Source organism: Setaria viridis, chromosome 5, assembly GCF_005286985.2.
Source record: "Setaria viridis chromosome 5, Setaria_viridis_v4.0, whole genome shotgun sequence".
NCBI lineage: Eukaryota > Viridiplantae > Streptophyta > Magnoliopsida > Poales > Poaceae > Setaria > Setaria viridis.
The window spans coordinates 14,584,637-14,610,086 of NC_048267.2; the positions used below are offsets into that span (position 1 = coordinate 14,584,637).

The 25,450-nt window shown below is 40.6% G+C and overlaps 1 protein-coding gene across 1 annotated transcript; it reads left to right on the forward strand.

Annotated features, from left to right (window-relative positions):
* The first annotated feature begins 4,521 nt into the window (after nt 1-4,521).
* LOC117855859 (achilleol B synthase) lies at nt 4,522-23,575 on the forward strand. The gene is made up of 18 exons (XM_034738259.2): nt 4,522-4,752; nt 8,493-8,678; nt 9,692-9,781; nt 9,918-10,112; nt 10,366-10,450; nt 11,108-11,274; nt 11,650-11,838; nt 12,832-12,945; nt 14,480-14,602; nt 14,679-14,801; nt 17,541-17,639; nt 18,672-18,728; nt 19,055-19,101; nt 19,197-19,340; nt 19,424-19,601; nt 21,945-22,019; nt 22,127-22,210; nt 23,123-23,575. Exons 1-18 carry the CDS (start codon nt 4,555-4,557, stop codon nt 23,243-23,245), a joined length of 2,277 nt encoding a protein of 758 aa, XP_034594150.1. The 5' UTR covers nt 4,522-4,554; the 3' UTR covers nt 23,246-23,575.
* The last annotated feature ends 1,875 nt before the right edge of the window (nt 23,576-25,450 follow it).

The window sequence follows — 25,450 nt, forward strand, 5'->3', positions numbered from 1 at the left end:
TGTGCATAAGGATCAGGACAAAGTAAAGGATGAGAGTGAGGATGAGAGTGAGGATGAGGATGAATTGGAGATTGAGTCAGGGACTGAATTAGAGGATGACCAAGAGTTGGAAGGACATGAGGCAGAACATATTCCAAACTGGAAATATAATAAAGAAGACCCTCTAATGGTAGTTGGCTCAACATATCCTAGCATGACAGAGTTTAAGATTGCATTATCTCAGCATGCAATCAAACATGAATTTGAGTATAACACAGAGAAGAGTGCATCATATAGATTCAGGGCCTATTGTTCAAGGTGGGAGGAAGATAATTGCCCATGGAGACTACATGCTTCTACAACAAATGATATGTGCACTGTAGTGGTAATTATTCAGCATAAATAATTTCTGTTTTTTTCCTAAATATTGATTCTATTATGTTGGTGTAGCTAAATAGTGATGTTAATCTTTTGTAGGTGAAGAAGAACCCTTATGCTCATCAGTACTCTAGTACAAGAAGTAAGAAGAAGGTCAAGAATGCCACCAAGCATTAGGTATGTGCTAAAGTTAAGGACTGGCTCATTGAGGATGGATCACTTACTACAATGGTGTTGAAGAAGAAGCTGAAAGAACACTACAAGGTGAGTGTCCACTATAAGAGAGTGTGGATGGGTAAAGAGCTAGCATTGAGGCAGATTTATGGTGACTGGGATAACAGCTTTGACAATTTGTATAGGTTTAAGGCACAAGTTGAGAGCACTTGCCCTGGTAGCCTAGTAGTGATAGATCATCACACAATAAATGGGAAGATCAGATTTAAATTTTTTTCTTTGCCTTGAAACCATGCATTGATGGGTTCATAGGTGGTTGTAGGCCATACTTAACAATAGGTAGCACTTTCCTGACAGGCAAGTTTAAGGGGCAGTTAGCTAGTGCTTCAGCTGTTGATGGCTACAATTGGTTATTTCCTGTTTGCTTTGGAGTATTTGATTCTGAAACAAATGATAATTAGGAATGGTTCATGGAGAGAGTTAGAGAGGCTATAGGATCACCAAGGGGTTTAACCATATGCACTGATGCTGGCCAAGCAGTGATGTGAGAGGTAGGTGATGTGTTCCTAGAGGAAGAACATAGGGAATGTATGTTTCACTTGGTGTCCAATTTTAAGAAAAAGTTTTATCGCAAGGTTTTTGATGACCTCCTTTGGGCGGCAGCATACTCATGGAACCCATATTTGTTTGAGAAACATTGGGCTGCAATGGAGGTAGCAAAGCCAAGTGCTACTAATTACCTTAGGAAGTGGCACACTAGGCTGTGGTTAAGGAGTCAGTTCTCAACCATTTCCAAGGTTGATTATGTAACCAACAACTTGGCTGAGTGCTTCAACAATTGGATTAAACACCACAAGTCCTTGAACTTGGATGACTTACCTGGATGACTTAATGGACAAATTAAGGCAAATTCTTATGATCAAGTGGAACCAAAGGAGAAAAATAGCAATGAAGTTAGATGGCTTGAGTCTGCTCCACATAATTAAGAAGCTAAATGAAATGAGTAGAGAATTAAACTTGGAGGTGCTTGAATGCTCAGAAGAAGTTGCTAAAGTTACAACATTGGGGGGTACTGGCTTTAGGTTTGTTGTCAACTTGCAAGATAAGACATATTCATGTAGATAGTGGTAAGTTTCTAGCATTCCTTGCAAACTTGCAATAGCATTTATCACATCACTTCACAATGCTTCTCTAGAGAAGTATGTAGACATGTATTACTCTATTGACAAGTTTAGAGTAGCATATCAGCACTTAATCCCTGCTATGACTGACAAACGCCAATGGCCTAAATCAACACATGGATTTTTCATGCATCCACCTCTATTGAAAGCACCTGCTGGTAGGCCAAAAACTGAGAGGTACAAAGGCTGTAGTGAGAACAAGAGGAAAAAAGGCCAGCACCAGTGCCCTATTTGTACAAGCTATGGGTATCATTGGCACAACTGCAAGAAAGGTAATCCAGAGGACATTGCTGCTATGATGGCTATGAGGTACTATACATGCTAACTACTTTATTGTTCATTGCATTTTCCTTTTGGCAAAATATAGATTCGAACTACTTCCTTCTTTATCATGCAGAGGACCACCTAAGAAGAAGGCAAAGAAAACCTAAATAGCAGAGTCATCTATTGTGCCTTTGGACAATGAAGCACCAGCTACTTCTATGTCTTTTCCACCAAGGTTAGCTCATAATTTTGTCACTTTTTTCCACAACAACCTACAAGTCTTGAAGCACTTTACTTTTGCCATGTTAGCCAAAATTTGAAGACAAGTATGAAGAGTAAGGATAACCAACTCATTTCTAGTATTGGAGCATCAAAAAGCGAGGAGATTACATCCAAGAAAAAGGCAAATAAGGGCAAATCTAGTTCTGGAGCATCAAAAAGGTATTACACAGATCTAAAAGAATTAGTCATACTGCTATTGCTATTTTGTTGCTACTGTTATTTTGTTGTCTCTTGTTCAAATCTAGTTCTGGCATACCCAGGTCAATATTTGATTCAAATGAACCTGCGCCTACTGCTGCTCCAGTTGAGTCAAAGAGCAAAAGGAAAAAGGAGCCTACTAAAAAGAAAACCACCATTTCTATGCTGCCACTTGACAGCCCTGCAATGGGCAAAAGAAGCAAAAGGGTGGATCCTGCTAGCCCTACAATGACCAGACCACAAGGAGTAAAAGAAGGCTCAGCTTGTGATCCTCATGTATCTGTGAATTTGGACTCCGCTTTGTTTGTGAACTTGCATATAATCGTGAACCTTTTTATCTGTGAACCTTTGTTTGTGAACTTGCATGTGAATTTGAACTCCTCTGTGAACTTGCATGTATATGTGAACCACTTTATGTTTGAAGTTAATGTTGAAAAAGATGCTGTATACAGGGGTTAGAAATCTTGCTGTCTGCAGCCAGCAAAAATGAGGATGAGGGGAAAAAAACGGCAGCCAGGCAGCCAGTATGCATGCGCCCAGCCAGGAAAAATCAGAAAAAAAAAGGCACCCAGTCGCATGCATGCGCCCAGCCAGGAAAAATGAGGCAGAAAAAAAAACGGCAGCCAGTCGCATGCATGCGCCCAGGGGCAAGAAAATGAGAAATAAAAAATGGCAGCTGCATGCGCCAGCGAGTCTGCATGCGTTGGCAAAATGGTCTTTTTAACAGGCACTTAACGCCTTTAGCTAACGGGATGGACTGCGGTATCATATTAGGGATGAAAGTTGAACTGAGTGTCAAATAAGGAAGGAAGAAAATTTTGGAGTCAAGAAAGGAACAACTCATTTTTTCAGTGTCAAATAAGAAATTTTCTCCCGTTTTTATTTATAAGACATACATGCATATCAAAGATTCAAACTAGCTTTGTAATATTTGACCAATAATTTAACTATTAATATTTTATTTTTATAATTTAACTTTATATGGTTGGATTGGTAATCAAATATACTCTCCAATGATTATATGTTTATAATCATAAACAATATAATATAAGATAAATGAATGGTCAAAGTGTTATTTGGAAGATCGTGTCAAGTTATACCATAGTATCTTAGGGTGTGTTTGGTTGGTTGTAGCATTTGGTTTGAATGGTTCAAAATAATAATAATATTTTTGTTTGGTTAGGTGAATTGTACTATTCCATCTAGGATGAAGGCATCCCACTTAATACATTATTCTACTAATAGGAATGAACCATATGGTACAAGCAAATTGGTTGAACCCGTAGAATAGGAATGAATCATATGGTACAAGCAAATTGGTTGAACCCCACAAAATCATCCATGCATGTATCAAGTGGTGAATGCAACCAAACACACCCTTAAAGTGTGTTTGATTGCGTGTATCATTTGGTTCATGATAATGATTCTTTTGTTTGGTAAGTATTGTTATTAGCCAGGCGGAGCCAACTAATTAACAACAAATTTTTAGCTGGGTCACTGGGAAGCTACAAGCTGGTCTATTAACTGTGATCAAAATCGAATTTCAGCTCTGTTTTACCAACTAAATTTAGCTCTAAAGTATTCCAATGGGCTCTTCATAGACAACCATTACCCATACGCACTTCCCGTTTTTGTTTGGCTGCTCACTGTAGCGTCGACCGGGGTGGGGGGGGGGGGGGGGGGGGGGGGGGGGGTTTACACTGCTGTGTCCCGGTAATTAAACGCCTGCGGATGCATGCCTGACGGATGTGAGTGTTCACGAGCAGAAAATCATAATTGCGATGGTATGGGCGTGCGGGCGTGTTTCGCGAGTATTGTTGAAGCACTTAGTAGAACCGATCGAGTCAGAGATATGTTGGGTGTTTGTTGGAAGTATAAAGAGACCTGTTGTGCAAGCTAAGCGATATACCGTACCCGGCGGCCCCACAGGTCGGCCATAGGTGCCAATGGCTGCCAGTAATGGTTTTACTCGAGTTAATTTCCCACCGTTGCCCTGCAACATGAATCGAAAGCACTATATATATGTGTGCGACGACGATGGAACTTTCATCTCTTGCATCATCTCCTTTGCTACTAGAAGGAACTCTGCCACAGCCATATGTGGAGGTTGAAGGTTGCCGAGGGCGGAGGGCCATGGATGCAGTCAAAGAACGGCTTCCTTGGCCGGGAGGAGTGGGTATTCGACCCCAACCTTGGCACACCCAGTGAGCACGCTGAGGTTGAGAGGTTACGGCAAGAGTTCACCAAGAACCGGTTCCACAAGAAGGAGTCGCAGGACCTCCTCCTACGAATGCAGGTGTGCAACTTTCGCTATCCATACCTATTTCTAAAGCAAGAAATGAATAGAGAAAAACAAAAAGAAATAAAAGAAAAAACAGTAAAACAAAATCCAACTCGAACTACGATTCCTCCTCCGGTTGGAAAAAGAACCGGAAACATGAATAGCCGGAAAACAAAAATCAGAAACAAGAATTGCAACGCCCTTCAGACAAGGTCAACAAAAACAAATTTCTAGCTAGCACGGGGAGGAATTCTAGCTAGATGTTTAGTTTTCAAACTTTAGGAATCATGTCAGTTTTAAAGGAATAGGACATGTATGGGGAGTCCAATAGGTATTGGAGTAGAAAAGTCACACAAGGTTGGAATTAACGTTGCATGCTGAGGAACGTCGGTGTGGGTGTGTCTGCTGAGCAATCACTGTGATTGCTTAAATAAAAAAGTGTGTAATTAGTATTTGAGTAGAAGAAAATATGTTAAGTCACAATTCTATTAGTAACCCATTAAGTGTAATAAAAATATATTAGTAGAATTAGAAAACACAATTAATATTTTTACTGTAGAAATGTACGGACATTTTGCTAATAATTGTAATAGTAGCATATTTGGTTGGTTATTTGGTTATTTTGGTTGGTTTATCGCCGAACATTGTTGAACCACATGTTTAGACATGCTATATTTTTTAGGCTTCTGGTTTAATATATATGTCTTAGTTTCGTCGTCTCATGGCACACGTCATATACCTATTTGCGAAGCGTGGCCACAGTTGTAGCATGGATCATTTACCCACTTTGGGTGGTAGTCGTAGCTATCCAGCTCTGCTAACTTTAGCTTTGGTATAAGGTTAGACACCAATAGCTGAGCTAATACAGCAAACAAATTACAAGAAATAAAAACAAAAAGAATGACTTATTATATGGCCAGGAATTAATTGTAAGTTCAGCACATTCCATTAATTCTAGTCCTATTGAGATTGAGTTGCATTGCACTACCATAGGACGGGAGATTCCTGACGGCTAGAAACATATGATGGAGGTAGATATGTTTTCCTTTTAGGATGCGTTTGGTTTTGGGACCATGTGGGTTGGGTTGGAGCTAACCCACTTTTCTGGGTTGGAGTCGACCCATCTCTTGTTTGGATGAGAGGGGTGAAGAGGGATGGGTTGGACCCAGTTTTTTGTTTGGTTGGAGAAGTTGTGAGGGTTGGGATGGATGTCCTTGTAACACCGTTAATTGTAGGCCCCACATGTCATCCTCTTCTTTCTATTTCTTTTTTTTTCCTCCCTTCACTCTTCTTCCTTCTCTCCTCCCCACAAGCACTCCTGGCGCCAGCCCCGCTACTCCCCGGCCGCCAGCGCGCCGGCCCCCGTCGGCGGCTCCTCCCCGGCCGCCTCCGCGCCGACCCCCACCGTCAGCTCGCACTCCCGCGCCGGCCCCCGCCGCCGCCTCCTGGCCGCTCGGTCTCTGCAGCGGGTGCGGGGCCATGGGGCGCCGTGAGGCGAAGCTGCGCCGCCGGGCAGGCGACGGCGGGAGGGGGCGGGCAGGCGGCGGCGGGAGGGGGCGGGCTGGCGGGAGGGGGCGGGCAAGCGGCGGCGGATGGCTGGCCGGCGGAGGGCGGTGGCGGGGTCGGGCGGGCAGCGGCGGCGGATGGCTGGCCGGCGGAGGGCGGTGGCGGGGTTGGGCAGGCAGCGGCGGCGGTGGCGGGCAGCGAGGAGGGCGAGCGCGATGACGGACCTAGATGGCGTTCAACTGGGTCGGAACGATCCCTTCGTTTTGGAGGGACCGGGTGAACCCGGATATCAGGAGAATATTCCCTTTCTGGGTCCAACCCAACCCACATCTTTTTCAACCAAACAGGGGACGAAGTGGGTCGAACCCATCCCGACCCACTTCGACCCCAGAACCAAACACACCCTTAAAGTAACCTGTGGAGGACCTTTAGTACCGGGTCATACCACGGTACTAAAGGTGCCACTTTAGTACCGGGTGGTGTTACGACCCGGTACTAAGGCCCTGTTTGGCACGGCTCCACTCCTAAACACCCCAACTCCAAAACTCCATGGAGATGCCAACTCCATGGAGCTGTAGTGCAAATGGAGGTGGAGTTTTGGAGCACCTCTTTTGCTACTCCAGAAACCTCTCTTTTGAACCTCCTCGTGGAGTTGGTGGGTAATTACCCACCAATGCCACTGGTTACACAAAAAAACGTTTCATTCTATTCTCCCTTCTATTCTCCCGAGCCTCACTCGCCGCTAGAGCCCCGCCCGTTGCCGCCCATCCCCGCCGCCCGGCGACGCGCCCGTCACCGCCAGTCGCCACCCACCCGCCGCCGCGCCCGTCGCCGTCGCCGCCCGTCGCCGCTCGCCGCCGTCGCCGCCCGCCGCTCGTCGCCACGCCCGCCGCCCGTCGACGCCCCCGTCGCCCGTCGCCGCCCGCCGCCGCCCGCCGCCGCGCCCGCCGCCCGTTGCCGCCCGTCGTCGCCCCCGTCGCCGCCCACCCCACCGCCCGCCGCCCAGCCCGCCACCCACCCCGCCGCCCGTCGCCGCCCAGCCCGCCGCCCAGCCCGCCGCCCGTCGCCGCCCAGCCCGCCGCCCATGGAGGGTCTCCCGTGTGCGGCACAATGCAGTGGAAAAAGGGGAAGAAGAAGATGGGATAGAGAGGATGACAAGTGGGGTCTTAATTGAGGGGCAACAATGGCAATCCACACTGAAATTAAGAGCTAAGAGCACCCATCTAGCCAAACACCCCATTTTTGTTCTGGAGTTTTGGAGCGGAGCTGGCTCCATGTGGAGTTCTGAAGTGGAGCAGCTCCACCCGGAGTTGGAGCCATGCCAAACAGGGCCTAAAAGTTCTTATGATGACTGACACTGGAGCACGTCTCTTATGCGAACTAAATTTCGTAGCCCGTGGAGATCCTTTTAGTCCTGGTTTAGTTCCGGGTCTAAATTCCGTAGCCTGTGAAGATCCTTTTAATCCCGGTTTGTAATACTAATCAGACTAAAGGTGAGGCTTTAGTACCGGTTGGTGTTACAAACCCGGACTAAAGCTTCTTACTCCTTTAGTCTTGGTTTGTAACATCAACCGGGACTCAAGGTGACCCTTTAGTCCCGGTTGGTGTTACAAACCGGAACTAAAGGGGTCTCCACGGGTGACTACAAAAGGATAGTATCCTTTACTCAGTCAGATGTGCTATGTAGGTGAGATGGTAAGGAAGCTACACGCGAGGCAAGAGGTCGTGGGTTTGAATCCTACGCACCGTGCACGCGCATATTTCGCGTGAAAATCGCGTGACTTGTGACATGCGTGGGTGTGGGAGCCTCCTGGAATTTCTAATATTTTTCTGGCGCAAAACACTTTAGTTCCAGTTCCGAAAATATAGTCTCAATTTTACCAACTGGGACTACAAACTCGTTTTTCTACCGGTGATGTTTCAGCTATTATTAAATAAACTAGGTTTAGGAGTGTCATGTTTCCCTTTTTAGATTTTTTTTTTGACTAGAGGTTTCAGTGGAATGTTTCGTAAAGGGTTGAACAAGAATCAGAAAGTGTTACCTTGTGTTTAAAATTAGAGAACAAGGGTTAACTATATGTGAAATTATTATTTTTTAAAAAGAAAAAGCTGTTGTTGCTGGGTTTCAGAAAATTTGGTGAGCTTTTAAAGTCTTGTGTTGAGTATGCAGATATGTTGAGGGATGTGACGAAGAGCTTCTTGAGTCTTCTAAATCCTGAAACTTTTTCACACTCTGTCATCTAATGCAGTATGCCAACCTAAACAAGCCTGGGGCAAATGTTCCAGTTAGCAGGCTTGAAGAGAATGCTGAAGTAACGGAGGAAATTGTGTTAGGTTCACTGAGACGAGCTATGAGTTGCTTTTCGATACTACAAGCAGAAGATGGGCATTGGCCTGGTGATTACTCTGGACTCATGTACATTACGCCTTTGTGGGTAAGTATTTTACTTATATTCCATACAATATATGTTTTTGCCTTTCTTTCATAAAGAGATGCATTCATAGGGTATTATCTCAGATGCAACTACGACCAAAGGGAAGATTATTGCAAATCTCCGGCAAGAAAATAATAATAGGAAAATTTGTCTAGGGCACACTACATTTCCGTGATTTAATTATTTTTTTAATCTGTAGGACACTGGAACATATAAGAAACGTTTTGGCTGTAGTTTCCTACATACAAACTGGTTTCGTTTAATTTCCTATAGACAGATTACCCATAATAATACTAGACATTCAAAATCTTTGTGCTTTTGAACATATTTTTCATCACCAAGTTACTAAGGCACTTAATTTACAATTTCAGAGTCAAAGTTTCCTAAACAATCCGTATCAACATTTGAAATCTTCGACTACCTAGCTTGCTAACTTGTGTTTATGTGCTTCAGATATTATTAGATGTAATCATGGTCCACTTTTATCATTAAACTCAATTAAGCATGTGTGCATTAATTGCCAAATCACTCTGATACTAAATGATTAGATATATAATGTTTCATATAAGAACGGTGGAGATGACAAATTTTATAGATTGAGTATGGCTTCACTTTCCAGTCCTCCCCCATCATTTTCATGGTCCTAACAAGTATAAAAACCATATAATATGGTAAACACGTGAATACCCTTTTTATTAGCTGATCATTATTTGCCAAAAAAACAAATAGGATGATAATATAATGTTGATGTAATTAGATTCATCATAAAAAATATTTGCATATAATATATAACTCTTTCTATTTGAAGAAATTCAATATGTTTTCATAAATAGTAACGTGTCACTAGAACACATATTCAAGTTCTAGTGGACCTGTATTTGGTGTCATCAGAGGAACTGCATAGTAATTAAACATTGGTAACTGGGAACCAACTTGTTTATCCATTTACTACATGATGATTTGAGGCAACACATTGCTTTTACAGTATCAGTTGGCTATATATTTACTTTCAGGTTTTTGCATTATATGTCACTGGAACCCTCAATGTCATCCTATCAACAGAGCATATATATGAGATATGCCGTTACATTTACAACCATCAGGTATGACGATGGTGACAAATACCATATATCAAATCAATATAAGGATATTTTGATTTTCCAACTTGATGAGACTTATGATATTTCTTTTAAGTAATTATTTATGTGATCCATATATAAAATATTGTATAAATTATAGAATGAAGATGGTGGATGGGGCAATCAAGTTTTGAGCCCGAGCACTATGTTTGGTTCCTGCATGAACTATACCACCTTGAGGCTTCTAGGGCAAGAGCTTCATGGTAAAAACAACGCACTAGCGAAAGGTCGTGCATGGATTTTATCACATGGTACTGCAACTGCTGCACCACAATGGGCAAAGATATTTCTCTCGGTATGCCTTTAAACACGAGTAATGCTTTTATGTGTTGTGGATTTTATATCTTTTTCTGACCTTATGTGGATTTTATGTGTTGTTATTTCTATCTCTAGTAAAAGCACGATATCATGGCCTTATTTTGTTACTTTAACTATGTTTTTTGCTTGTTGATCCCATTTTCCAGTATCATTGAGCATTCTTGATTAATCTCTTGTACAACCTAGAGTGATATTCTTGTTGATGCAAATCTACCTTTGATTTATTGAAGATCATTGGTGCATATGATTGGTCAGGAAACACCCCAATAATCCCAGAACTTTGGATGGTTCCAACTTTCCTTCCCATTTATCCAGGTATTATTCTGCACTTACTGAATAACTGAGAGGCATGTTTCAATACATAAAATGTTTTAGGCATGACCAAGGATTCAAAACCCAGGAAACATAGAAAACCCAACGGTTGGCAGGAGTGTTCTATTTATGGTCAAATTTGTACTATTCTGAATTCTGAGTTCCGACTCCAGTTGCCTGTTGGTTACAAAACCAAATAAAGCAAGTCAACAAATAACCACATGTCCACATATGCATGTACTCATTCACGATGTTAGCAGCTTTGCGCTTCACTCTCAAATCGAGGTGTCCAGCACAACAGATCCATATATACTGCACAGTACTGCAAATCAAATAGAAAGACAAATATGTTCTTATTAAGGGGTAAATTGGACTAATTGACATAATTGTGGGAGTAAATTGAACTAAAAAGTAATTTATGGCTTGTCCCAACTTTCATCATACTTGTACGGAGTAATTTGGACTTATTCCTTAACAGAAAATGCGAATAAGTATGTTTCAATCATCCATCTTCTAGTGCCTTGCCAAATCATTTTTTTAGGATACATAATCTTATTTTTACTAAAAAAAATCATAATATCATTCAACATTTCAATTGTACCTGTCCATATCTAGATATTTTTACCATATTCTTGATTTTTGCAACCACTTAATTTTTAGGACGGTTTTGGTGCTATACCCGGATAGTGTATATGGCAATGGCTTATATTTGTGGGAAGAAATTTGTTGGGCCTATCACACCAACTATTTTTGCGATAAGAGAGGAGCTTTATGATATACCATACAATGAGATTGATTGGAGCAAGGCTTGTGATACATGTGCAAAGGTAGCATTTCTTTGTTTCTGGACTCCAGTTGGTAACTTAATTTTTCTAGCTTGTTTACATAGCAAGGTTTCTCTTTCACTATATATGCCATAGAGCCTCACATTACTTTTTTTAAAAATAAAAGAGGTATATACCAACTTATGGGAAAGAATAATTTGAATATAATAAGGGAGTTTCAGGGAGAAAGGAAAAGTGGGCTTTCTTGTGTCCTCATAAGAAATTTGATCATGAAGAAATATGACCTATAGTATTTCCTTGTGAAAAGTGTAGGCTATGATTCACCTACTATATATTAGTTGTATGTTAATTAGTTTGTAGGTAGTTACCTATAGCTTGAGAGAATCTTCAATAAAACACTAACCTTTTGAATTTCAGGAAGACATCATCTATCCACGTTCACTGATGCAAAATGTTGCCCGCACTTGTCTTAACAAGTTTATTGAACCACTATTTACGTGTTGGCCATTTAGCAAGCTAAGAGATAGAGCTCTGAACCATCTCATGGAACGTATTCATTATGAAGATGAGACTACTCAATATGTAGGCTTAGGCTCTGTTACCAAGGTAATGTACTTGTAATTTGTGGTTTAACATAGTTTCTCTATATATTTCATGTAACTGATTTTTTCTTATTTACTTCTTTGGATGTAAGCAAATGTTTTCCTATTTGACTATTTTATTTTTACCAATCTATTGAGTTTTTATTTTGTTCATATTTGACTTAGGGAACCATGATATTTAGCTACTGTTAGAAGTTTGGCAAAAGTACAACATGATTATTACATAACAATCTAGAAACCTCAGTTGCCATATCTTTCATATTACTACAACTATACATCTATTGCTTTCCGGCGAATGTGTGAAATTCAACAAGTGGGGATACTTCCATATACACATGTATCGATGTGTAATCTGACCACAAGAAGCATGCTAAACCATTTAAGGACCCATGCATGCATTTTAATAGGTGTTGATATCCAGGAAAAATTTAAGAAGACATGATGAAATTTATTTAATTACCAGTGTGTTTTAATATTGCTTCTTTGTTTCTTATTGAACTTTCAAAAAACAAAAGTTAGTAAATATGTTTGTCATGCATGATTAACCTGTTAATGATGAGGATACAGAATTAGGATGCCTTATATTATATATTTTTGTAACATCGCATATGAAGAGCAAGATAAGTAGTTATTGGGACATTTACTTTGACAAGTTTATTTGCTGAAGTCAATGCATAGAATTTAGAACAATAACAATAATAATTGTCTTAGTTGATGAATTATATTCTGTTAGTTAGATTATTGTTTTCGACTTCATTTGACCTGACATCTTAGTCCGAAAACACTGAAGTTCTTTCTTTATTAATGAGAATTGTGGGGATAAAAAGGTAACAGAAAACTATTATTATATGATTGTTTCCAATATTCATGGAATAAGGCAGACAGAAAATATCAACTGATCAACTATTATGGATGATTCTTTTGTTTGGACATTTGAGCTCGCTTTTCATGCAAATATTAGTTCGAACATATTTCTTACTGATTGTTTTGTGGCCAGGCCCTAAATATGATTTGCTGTTGGATAGAAAATGCAGATTCTGATGCATTTAAGAAACATCTCCCAAGGATATTTGATTATTTATGGATTTCAGAAGATGGTATGAAGTCAAAGGTATTTATTTCCACCATCTTACTTGTTTCAAATACTTGCGCACTTATATCATAGTAACATAGCTTTCTACTTAGTAATGATATACCAGTCTGGCTTATCTATTGGTTAGCTGTATTTATATACTTATATATATAAAGAGGCTTTTAAATTTAACAGCATAACATGGTTTTGGGGTTAGTATTCTAGTGGTGATGCACATTAGGTTTGGCAATTCATAAAAGAAAATAGGAAGACACCAAATAAGTGAAGAAATCCAAAGTGGGATATGAAAAAGAAGCCAAACCATGACAAAAATTAAGCACAAGGTTTGGCATGGGAACCGCTAGAGTTCATTCATCAGTTGCTGAATTTCTCTCATCTTGGGGCACACACCAACCCTCCTCACCCTAGGAACAATTCTGCAAGACTTGCCACCATTTGAATGACCGGGTGGCCAGTGGTTTTTGAATGATGAGGATAAAGCTACAAGGGTGGCGAGACTGAGGAGGAGCATCTGATGAGGATGGGGGTGACTGGCCAACAACTCTCCACCTCAAGGGATGACCTTGGCATGGAGCTAACTGAGTGTGATTCAAAAGAGAATGAACATAAGAAAAGTGGAACCATGAAGAAGGTGGACTAAGGACTTGACTTACAATTGCGACGAATATGAAAATACCTAGGCAATAGCAGTGTCATTGTAAAGGATCTATGTGAGAGTAAGGACTCGACAGCAACAACGACAATGATGACGAGGACAAGGAGGAGCTAAGAGACTGAGGCAGTGAGTATGTAAATTGATGATAATAAGGATAAGGACGGCACTAGCACCCTGGCATTGATGACAACAATCTAGTTTTCTTTTGCTTCATATTCAGTAGCTAGGATTCTAATTACCGGTCTTCCTTACAAGGAGGCATTAGCTATTATTTAGCGCATTGTAGGGAGTGACATTTACAAAACTATAAACTGTAAACCATTGCTAACCTAACTATTTTGTCCAGATTTCAAATGATGCCAATATGTAGCATAACTTTCTTTGACGTGGTTAGAGTTTCAGCAACCACAGCTATCGCCCAACAACATCACTACAAAACTAATTGTTTCTCCAACAGGTTCTTTTCGCATGTGGCAAACTGTTTTAGTATATTTGGTTAACCACAAAACTGTAGGTAATGTGGTTGTTGGGGATTTTGTTGTTGGCGATTTGATAAAACTGTAGTGGAAGCTATAAATTTTTACTACAGTTTGAAACTAGGGTGGTTGGGGGGGGGGGGGGGGCATCATCTCTATTCGTAATTAGTACAGGACAGCCGGATGTAAAGGAACAGAAGGATGTGATGATAGACCGGGCTCAGCTGCCTGAGCGTGCAAAATGGTGCTTGTAGGAGTGCAACAGTTGGTATGTGAGATGAGAAACCATGAATCTTTTAGCGAACATAAGAGTAGATGGAAGGAAAACATACTTTTTTACCTTGGTAACAAGTGGTTCCAATTTATTTTCTCTAATAATAACTCAGTAAGTTGGAGAATACTTTTAATTATTAACCTATAGGTAGTTGATGGTTGCCAATGCTGGGAGACTTCATTCATTGTTCAAGCCTTTTGCTCGACAAATCTTGTCAATGAGTTTTCTTCAACTCTGCAGAAGGCATATTTGTTTATACGAAACTCACAGGTATAAGTATAATACCCTATGATTTATATTGTTTAAATATTATTACAGTTATTGACTACCATTTCCATCTTAAAAGGTTGTCGAGAATCCTCCCGGTGATCAAAATTATTGGCATCGCCATATATCAAGAGGTTCATGGACTCTTTCTACTACAGATTCCGGTTGGTCTGTATCTGATTGTACAGCAGAAGCACTTAAGGTCAATATATGTTTTTACCATTCTGTTGCCTTAATTATACAAGGGAGTGCATTTTATGCAGGAATTAGAAATAACAATCTTCTAGCTCCTTCTCCCGCTACCCTTTTTTTTACATACTTTTGAGGGAATTATTTCCCTTTTCCAGTCACCCTCAGCCTCGACTCTGCTAGGCAATTCCCTTGCAAAAAACATATCAAATGTCTGGCACTATCCACGTTAGTCGATACTACTGAGGGCTGCTTTATGATTTTTCAAAGATTGATTTAAGATTTCTAATTAAATCATACAAACCACCGGAAACATGGCAGGAACAAAAAAAAGATCAATTTCATTTTAATTCATAAGTTCTAAATTATAGAAACCAGCACGGATGGGGAATGTGGCGACTGGAGGGTGGATGTTGTAGTAGGGATGGGAAATGCAGTCGTGTGCGTGTGCGTGCGTGTGTGTGTGGGGGGGGGGGAGGGGGGTAGGAATTTGGTGATGGGTTCAGTTGAATGCCTGGGAATCTGGGAATGCAGGATGTGGGTTGGGCCGGGGTTTTCTCGAAGAAGGAAGCTGGATAGAAAGGACAAAGCATTTAACCAATGATGGCTCATGTGTGGAGCAATGCATGATGATGCATAGAACATTGTGGATATTATTTGAAAGGCCACTCATTGTCCGTTTGGGTATATTGTATGGTTCCAAATAAAAACATTATGAACGATTCATTTTTTTATTACAATGGAGATTTTCCACTACTAAGAAAGATAAGCTGTTAAAAAGAATCATGGTAAATAATTTAAGAATCATGGTAAATATTTTATCTTTTACGGGTTGAGGTTTTGATTGATAGAAAGATATATTTATCTCGCATGGTTCCAAACAATCCATAAAAGATGAATTGTACAGTATGAGTGCTTTAGAAGTAGTGTGTTGCACAAAGGCATGCACCAGCCATATGTCGTTGGAAAATTAGATAATCGCAAAAGTAAATTCCGAACTAGATTTATCATGATAACAACAAAACCTAGCGTGCAAATCTTTAACAAACTAGGCAACATCAAGCACACTAACATAATCTTAGAAAGCATGTTGAAATAGCAGATCAGGTCACGGTGTACGTACTCAGCTATGATGACAAGCGGTACTGACGGAACGACGACAGTACTGCAGACGGAGCGTAGCAGACGACGTCGAAGACGGTGATACGCCGCAACACCGGACTTGGATGGAAGACGAGCCGTGGTGAAGACCCTGAGCAGTCGCGCGGAACGCTTCCCAAAAACCTTATTTGTCCTATCCCGGTGCAGGATCACAAGAGCACGAGGTTCCGGAGACCTGCTCTCCTGTTCGCCGTTGCACGCCGGCGCTCAAGATGGAGTAGACTACGGTGGCGGCACAGCAGCGAGAAAAGGCAAAAATCCTAGCTCGATTAGATGTCTTTTCGGTAGAGGCCGATAGGTCGTATATATAGGAGAACCCACGATCTCACATCGCGATCGTGATCTAAACCGATTAGGCTTCCATATATCTCGCTGACTTGAAGGCCAAGTAACCAAAAAATAAAATGGCAAAAGGAAACTGCGCCACCACAAGGCTGGAGGTCGGATTTAGGTGGTGGACAATTCATGCAGGTGTCGCACACCCACGCCCTTCGCCCCACCCGGCGAGGCGTGGCGTGGCGTGCGAGCGCGCGCGTGTGGAGCTTTCCTTCTCTCCCCACACACATAGCTTGGAGGAGTGGAGACAACCTCCATATTTATGTTGGCCATCCTTCTCCTCCACAAGCAATGTGGGACTAAAGGTTTGCGCTACTCCAACCACTTCCTCATGCCCACGTGGACCTTTGAGATTTATTTGGAATTTCTAAAATTGCAATAGACCAAGCCCATTATTTCATCACCATACGCTATCATCAAATGATTATTTTTATTTTGTTTGTAATAATTGTCCTTTAGACATACCTATTTCTCTCTTATAGAACTTTAATGCTAGGCATGTACTCTTATAAACAAATGATAATTAAAAATAAAGCATAGGAAAATAGTTACAAGGAACGGTCCTGGCCATGCCATGGGCTTGATCCTGTTTTTGTGATCGTTTTTTTTCATATTAATATATTAAGGATCCATAAAGAAACACATGATAATATGGAGAGGGTAGCAGTGTTATAAGGAAATAAAGGCCACTACCATTCTATGATCATGAATCCTATTTTTGAGATCATTTATGCATATTAATAAATTGAGGAAGCATAAAGAAACACAAAATAATATGATTCGGTAATAATAGTGGCATTGGACAATGTAGAGGATAGCTTTCTGATTAAATTTGACCAAGGAGTTTTTCCCATGAGTTAACTATTAATTTGTCAGGCAGGAAACTTAAGGTTACATCCTATTGAGACACATATGAACTACTATTTCTTTCTTTTAAAAGAGCAATATAAGTACCCCAATTTGGTAGTTCTTTTAGCTACACTTGATATAATGTCAGTGAATGTCAACAAAGGAGATCTTTTCCATTTCTTAGTAAATACTAATTGTTCACAAGCAGGGAAGATAAAAAATTGATACTAATTTAGTATTTCATTATGCTACTTGTATTAGTCAGTGACTATGGGCTAGCTAGACTGTTGAAGCCTGAAGGTTCCCACATGGCAGTACATATTTATGGAATTTTTGTATTAACTGTTATTGTTGGTTCTAGAATAATAATGAGGTTTTTGCTGATTTTTGAACTTGAACATTTCAGGCATTACTCTTACTACCAAAAAGTTATCCCAACCTTGTTGAGGAACTAATTGGAGAAGAGAGGTTGCTTGATGCTGCTGATTGCCTTCTTTCCTTTATGGTATGGCTATCTGATGAAGTAATAAATTAGTCTATGGAGTGATTTACAATTATCAACTCAATCTTGTAGAACCATGGCTTTGTATAGAGAACTGTGGCTAATTTGTATAAAGAAACCATTGCTATCTGATGAAGTAATAAATTCATGTTCTAATATGAAATATGGACGTATGCCTGACCTTTAGTTACGTTAGAGACCTATGTTTAATTTTCTGTTAGTAAAAGCATTTTTTTCTAAATATCAAGTTTATTAGGTCCTATTTAGAACAGCGGCAACTCCAAGATATATGTAAGATATTTGGTGCGCGAATCATAAAATAAAGTAAACATATGTGTTTAATCCAAAATAATAATGATTTACTCAACTAAATACCTTCAGTATATGCATAATGACCTAGCTCCAACTTTTTCTGGAGCTGTGCCATATATGCCCTTATCACTCATACTCAAAACTATAATTTTCTCTACTATTCTGTAAAGTAATTATCTTCAACAAGATTTGCTTTCTCATCAGTGTGATGATTGGAGCAAACTGCAAAAAGGTTACCACCGTCATAGCGTATTTTGGTTATCTCGTTTGGTAGTAACCAAATTAATTGCACAAACAAAATTACCAATAGCTAGAGCAAACTAAAATGCTTGTTATTATTATTGTTGTCACATCTAGCAGTAACAAATTTTCTAATGCTCCGAACATTTTTTGCACTTGATACCCGTATGCCATTGCAATGGCTAGATACTGGAAGAAATTGAAATCATAAATTATCAATATATTAGACGAAGGAATACATTAGGACAAAAGGAAATCTGTAATATACCCAGGGAACGAACTCAACAAATTTTCTGATGTGTACATTGCAAAGGAACATATGCACAACAAAATTCATATTACACGTATTGATGTTCAGCCTTTTCACCAATGATACTACAAGTACATCCATGCAACGGCCCTATACAATCTTTTTTCATCAATGCAACTGTGTATGCCTGAACAAGTTCAATTCATTGACACTTAATTCATGTTTTCTTGAAGAATAAAGATGGTTCCTTTTCCACATATGAACGTAAGAGAACTGGTTCCTGGGTTGAGGTGAGTATTTTTGTGAGATCTGCATCCTACAGTTCAATCATATGGGTGGATAATGTTTTCCAGAACTATGTTTTTTCTGTAGAAAACAAATACTTTTAGAAATGTTGAATTTGAGGAGATAGAGTAATGTATCTCTTAAGCATTAATATGATTGGCAACCTCACATGGAAATTCTGGTGGAAGCCTCTCAAGTTTTTGTTTCTTACCAATAGGTTCTAAGTTTGTTTTAAAAAGTTTGGGAAGTAGAACAAAATTAGATCAGTACCTTTAAAATGGTATACAGTACAATCGTAATGGACTGACATTGTCTTTGCTTGGCAATTCAGATTTTAAATCCATCAGAGAGTTTTCGGAATATAGTTGCTGATTATCCGTAAGAAGCGCATATGGCACCTTGTTTTAAAATCCATTATCTTCCCTTTCAATTCACTAAGAGAATACAGGTCATGGTGTGCAACAAATTGGCAGGTCGGTTGAATGCACTTCCTCGGTGATCCAAGCTCTTGTACTGTTCAGAGAATCATATCCAAATTATCGTAGCAATGATATATGTGAATGCGTCAAGAAAGCTGCTAGATTTATTGAGAATAGCCAACAGATTGATGGTTCATGGTTCGTAAAATCCCTGCAAATCTTTTATGAAAATATGTTCACTCAACACTTGGTAATAACTACATAGTTTGGTTATTTACTAGGTACGGAACGTGGGGCATATGTTTCACGTATGGGACCTTTTTTGCGGTAAAAGGATTACTTGCTGCTGGCAGGACATATGAGAATAGTTATTCCATCAAAAAAGCATGTGATTTTCTTTTGCTTAAACAACTCAATTCGGGTGGCTGGGGAGAGAGCTATCTTTCATGTGTGAGACAGGTAAGGCCAAGCTATCTTTCATGTAGCTTTATTTATACTTTAGGTTGGTAGTTATGAATGAAAAGCTGGTCTCTAATTAGATGTATATATCTCAATGAAAATCAAACAGATAATGGTGTAAACTACCAGTAACAATTAAATGACCTATAGTTTTTTGTATGGATGTGAGCCACACCTCTTCCCTACCAGCGCACTTGAATTCCTATATGTTCAACTCAGTGATGTTAGTTAGTTTAAGGGCATATGCAATATATTGATCGAAGAGAGAAAGACCAATTTACATTGCTATAGATTTTTGCAAATTATAGTTAATTGTAACACTCCGTCCTCCAAAGCTGCACAACCTAACCCTTTCTTGGGACGAACTTGCATACACACAGTACCCTATTCACACTTCCGCTCTTGCTTCACGTAAAAAATGCGCGTGCACGATGTGCGAGATTTGAACTTGGGACCTCTTGCCTCATGTGTACAATCCTTACCATCTCACTTACATAGCACATGCGACTGAGTAACACCAACCGGTACTAAAGGTGGCTTTTAGGCTTTTAGTACTGGTTGGTAATATCAATAGGTACTAAAGCCCCGAGGAGAAATAGTACTAGGTGGTAACACCAACCAGTACTAAAACCTACCTTTAAGTATCGGTTGGTGTTACCGGGAAGGTCTCCACGGGCTACCAAATGTTGGATCCGGTACTAATACTAGCATTAGTATCGGATCCAAATTTGGTCGGTATCTATGTGGAGGATGGAAAGTTGTTTTTCTAGTAGTGTGTTGATTACAGCAAATGCTGAATTTTTGCACACAACACGTGTCACCGAAATGTCCATTTGTCAGTATATACACTATAAGAGAACACTCATTCATATCGGCTCATCCTTATGATGAGTGTAAATGAGCCAACATGTCATTCATACCGTGTGGAAAACATGCTAGCACAAATAATGGATTATCCGTTATTCATACCTGTGAATTTTGAGCTGGCACGGAAAATCTATTATACGCGCCGGCGTGAAATTACACCAGCACGAATACTCCATAATTCGTACCGGCTCACAATAGAGCGGGGACAAAACCTCCTAGGAGTATTCATGCCGGTTCAAAATTGAGCCAGCAAGGATAATTCACGCTAGCTCGAAATTGCACCGGCTAGGATAAATTTTGTACCTATGCGATTCGAATTTTTAGCTTGTATTTAGAAATTCGTAACTTTTGCATACGGACTCGGATGGAGACAATTTTTATATGAAAATTGTACGGTTTGACGAGATTTACAACTTTGTAGTTGAATATTTTTTATTTGAAGTCATTTATATGCCCAAATAATGGACCAAAATATTAGACAATAAGGGTCAAAAGGAATAGAACTTCCCTCTGTGTGCACATATATGGTGTAGGTGGGAGGTATTGCGCGAGGAGGGAGGTCATGAGTTTGAATGTTGTACACTGCACATGCGCGTATTTCGCACCAAATACTTGTGACTTGTGATTTGTGATGCCTAGAAAAAATATTTTTGCTACTTTCATTTGTAAATCCTATTTTTACCTTTGAACCGGTAGGTATAATCATTATTCGTACAGGCTTCGACGCTGGCACGAATAACCATTTGCATTCGCATCGGCTTTATGGTGCAATTCCTTCCACCGGCATGAATGAGATTTTCACACCGGCACGAATAAGGTGCTCTGCAGGAGTGATACTCGCCTGAAGTAGTGTTTTTGCTTATTCCACGTGCAAGTGAAGATTAATGTGGTTGCGTTTGTTTGTATTTGTAAGGCACACACCGGTGAAAAAAAACCACATTCTAAACTTAATATTTATGTGGCGCAGTGTTATTACATATTACATCGTTAGTTCATCTGGTTTCGTGCCAAACCATGATAGACAGAAACAATAATTGCTTGATTGCAACGCACCGGCATGCTTTCTAGGAAGCTAAAAACATTACTAGGCGAACAAGTTATGGAAAGCTAAAAGAAATTATTAAGCCGATTTACATGTTAGTGATCCACAGCTACAAAAATAAAACTGTAAGGGCCAATCTGTGAGCCTTACATGATGATGATGGTCAAGAGGAGAGAGAAAAGGAGATGGGCATGAGAAACAGAAAACTTCATGCCCTACTCACACAAATTGAAACCTTATCTCATGGTTATGTGTATTTTTCTACTTTCTAGGTACTTCCTGCATTACCAATGCCCTAATAGGATTGTGATGCAAGATTAAGATTTGGTGTGCTGAGACTTTTTTTTCCTTATTTTGAAGCTGCTATGCAACTCCAAACATAATTGATTTAGATGAAGTAACAAAGTTTTTTTTTTCATTTTCAACATGAGCAGGTTTATGTACAGGGTGATTGTGCTCATGCGGTGAACACTGCTTGGGCAATGTTAGCCTTACTTTATGCTGGGCAGGTTTGTTTGTCTATTATTTCATTAATTTGCATATAAATTATACTTTTCACGAAGCTATGCTAATTTTCTATGTTGTATTATTTCTGCACTTCGGAATCCATGAATAGATTGATCGGGATCCTGCACCACTGCATCATGCCGCAAAAGAACTTATTAATATTCAGATGCAGACAGGCGAGTTTCCCCAACAAGTAAGTGTGTTTATGTCAAATTAATAAAAGCATTTGCATATATTATGAGATGAATATCTATATCTCCATTATAATGTGAAAGCATGAATACATCTTTCTTAAGAATAAAAACATCCGAGCATCTATATCCTTGGATGATTGTTGCTGCACTTTATTACAATAGCCGCAATGCAGCTGAAGCAAATTAAACTAATGGTTCACAATGAACAAAGTGTTGAATAGCAAAGATCCTTGCCTTTAGAAAAAGCGCACTACGATAGTTTCCATCTTTCCCAATATTTTATTTTTACAAGTGGTTTACAATATTACTACCATTAGTATTTTTTTAGTGAAGTGGCCAATATTTTTTTCAGTATGATTACTAGCATTCCTAACAGTTTTAGAAAATTGGTAAAAATAACATCTCCCATATATAAACTCATTGCCCACAGTTTTGTAGCCAGTTAACAAAATATACTAGAAATAGTTGGTCACTTTAAAAAAATGAACTATGGGGAAAATAATTAGTGTTGTAGTAGTGGCAGTTGCTACCTCTATCTATATAATTGGCTAAAATCCTCATCGATGTGGTCTCCAAGGTGTGGTCATAAATCTAATAATGTTTCCAGTTTGAAGTTGAAAACATCATTTGTGGAGGTGACGTTAAACATTCGCATGCTATGTGCAATTATAAACAACAACACAACCAATAACTTATAAAAAGAACTAACTATGCGGTAATAATGAATACATAAAGACATGATGATCAAGACATAAAATGGAAAAGAACTTCCCTTAAGCACTATATTATGCCAATGTAGCCTATATTGAAACTCAACCTATGAATAATTCGCTTCTATCCACATACTGCAAACATAACAATTGCATCTGTAATTTCTGTCAAACGTATCACTGACTATATCTGCATAACAGGGGCATGTTGGGAATTTCAACTCCTCGATGTATTTCAATTATCCCAACTACCGCAACTTGTTCCCAATTTGGGCTCTCGGGGAGTACCATCGGCGCTTTTTTCACAGAAGGGAAGTGAAGTGAATATGCAAGTGTCACGTGACCGCTTTCAGCAAACCTATCTGTCCTGAGGATACTCAATGCGCGTACGAACCATTCTATGGTGCCTACTCTGTAAAACGTACGTAATTAAACTGTAATAATCGAATAACGTGCTGAATGTCTCTGCTGTGTATGGTTCCGAGCTATAGCTGTTGAGACATACTTGGGCCATAGTGGGCAGCACGCTGTTGAGACATATGTGTCTGTCTTAGTATTGCAGGAGTATATTTATTTGTTCTAATGACGTAAATACACGACACCGTCGTTTCAAAAAAATAAATACACGACACCGCGTCTGTTACATATTCAACCTTTACAAGAGCACGCTGGGTGCACTCATAGCCTCAGAGTTCATGGCGCCGGGAAACTCCCAGCACCAGCAGTCACTGTATCTAGTTACGGCAGTACTGGTTCTAGCTTCTAGCTCAGGTGGCCTCCGCTGCGGCGGAGATCTTGCTGAGCCTGCTCGGCGGCTTGCCGTTGACGACTGCAGGCGCTCTTCTCGACCCTGCGCGGTGGCTCTGATGGCTTGGGCCGTGCATGGACCCGCTGCGCCACCGCGCCCGCGTAGAGATCAGCCCTTGATTTGCCGTTGTTGTCGCTGCCGTGGCACGCGCCCGGTGGTCTGGTTCTTCTGCTGGCCGTGGTCAGCGAGCACTAGTAGAGAATTGGACTTTAGTCCCGGTTGGTAGGATGCAAATATTCCGAAAATCCATCCGGGATAAACCAACCGGGACAAAAGGGGGGTCTTTTATCCCGGATCACTTAACCGGGACAAAAGACCCCCTTTTATCCCGGTTGGTAATACCAACCAGGATAAAACGGGTCACCATGGCTAGCGCTGCAAAAAGAAAAATCCCAGGAGGCCCAAGTCACACGATTTTCCACGCGAAATATGCGCGTGCGCGGTTCGAGGGATTCGAACCCACAACCTCCAGCCTCGCGCGTAGCTTTCTTGGCATCCCACCTACACACCACATTTGAGTATGTAGGGGATGCTATCCTTTTATATTAACTCGTGGGGGACCCTTTTATCCCGGTTGGAAACACCAACCAGGATAAAAGACCCCCGTTTACCCCGGTTGGTATTACAAACCGGGATAAAAGGGTTCGAGGATTTAATCCTCTTCCAGTCACCTTTCAGTCACCTCGTTGGGGACCCTTTTATCCCAGTTTGAAACACCAACCGGGATAAATGACCCCCTTTTATCCCGGTTGGTATTACAAACCAGGATAAAAGGCTCTCGACCCTTTTATCCCGGTTGGTGTTACCAACCAGGATAAAAGGGGGTCTTTTATCCCGGTTGGTGTTTCAAACCGGGATAAAAGGCCTCCTAGAGTCTTTTTTTCCCACTAGTCTTTGCAACCGGGATAAAAGGTCATGGTTGGTGAGCCCCCCCACCAATGATCAAGTTTTAGTCCCGGTTGGTGAACCTTTTGTCCCGGGCCAACTTTAAACCGGGACAAAAGGGGGCGCATGGAAAGCCAATTCTCTACTAGTGGAGGGAGGTCTCACTGGTGAAAAACTAAGCATTCATCTAACACATTAGTACTGGTCGTCACGCACAGTATCATCAGAGTACTTGTAGTATTGGTTTAAAGTCTCAGCCGGTACTAAATGACGGCACGGGGACTAGGTGGCCAACGACTACATTCCTTTGGAAGCCATTTAGTACCGGCTGGTAGCTTCAACCGTACTAAATGGTGTCCACACACGTGTGTACCGACTGTTAGCTTCAGCCGATACTAAATGTCACAATTTACATTAGTAGAGAACTCACCTTCCATGCGCCTCCTTTTATCCCGGTTTAAAGTTAGCTTAGGAGAAAAGGTTCACCAACCGGGATTAAAGCTCAGTCACTGGCGGGGGGCTCACCAACCGGGACCTTTTATCCTAGTTGCAAAGGCTAGTGGAAAAAAAAAGGCCTGAGAGGCCTTTTATCCCGGTTTGAAACCCTAACCGGGATAAAAGACCACCCTTTTATCCCGGTTGGTATTTCCAACCGGGATAAAAGGGTATCCCACGGGTAGGTAAAAAAGGAGTAAATCCCTCGAACCCTTTTATTCCGGTTTGTAATACCAACCGGGATAAAAGGGGGTCTTTTATCCCGGTTGGTGTTTCCAACCGGGATAAAAGGATCCCCACGGGTGGGTAAAAAATACTAAATCCCTCGAACCTTTTATCCT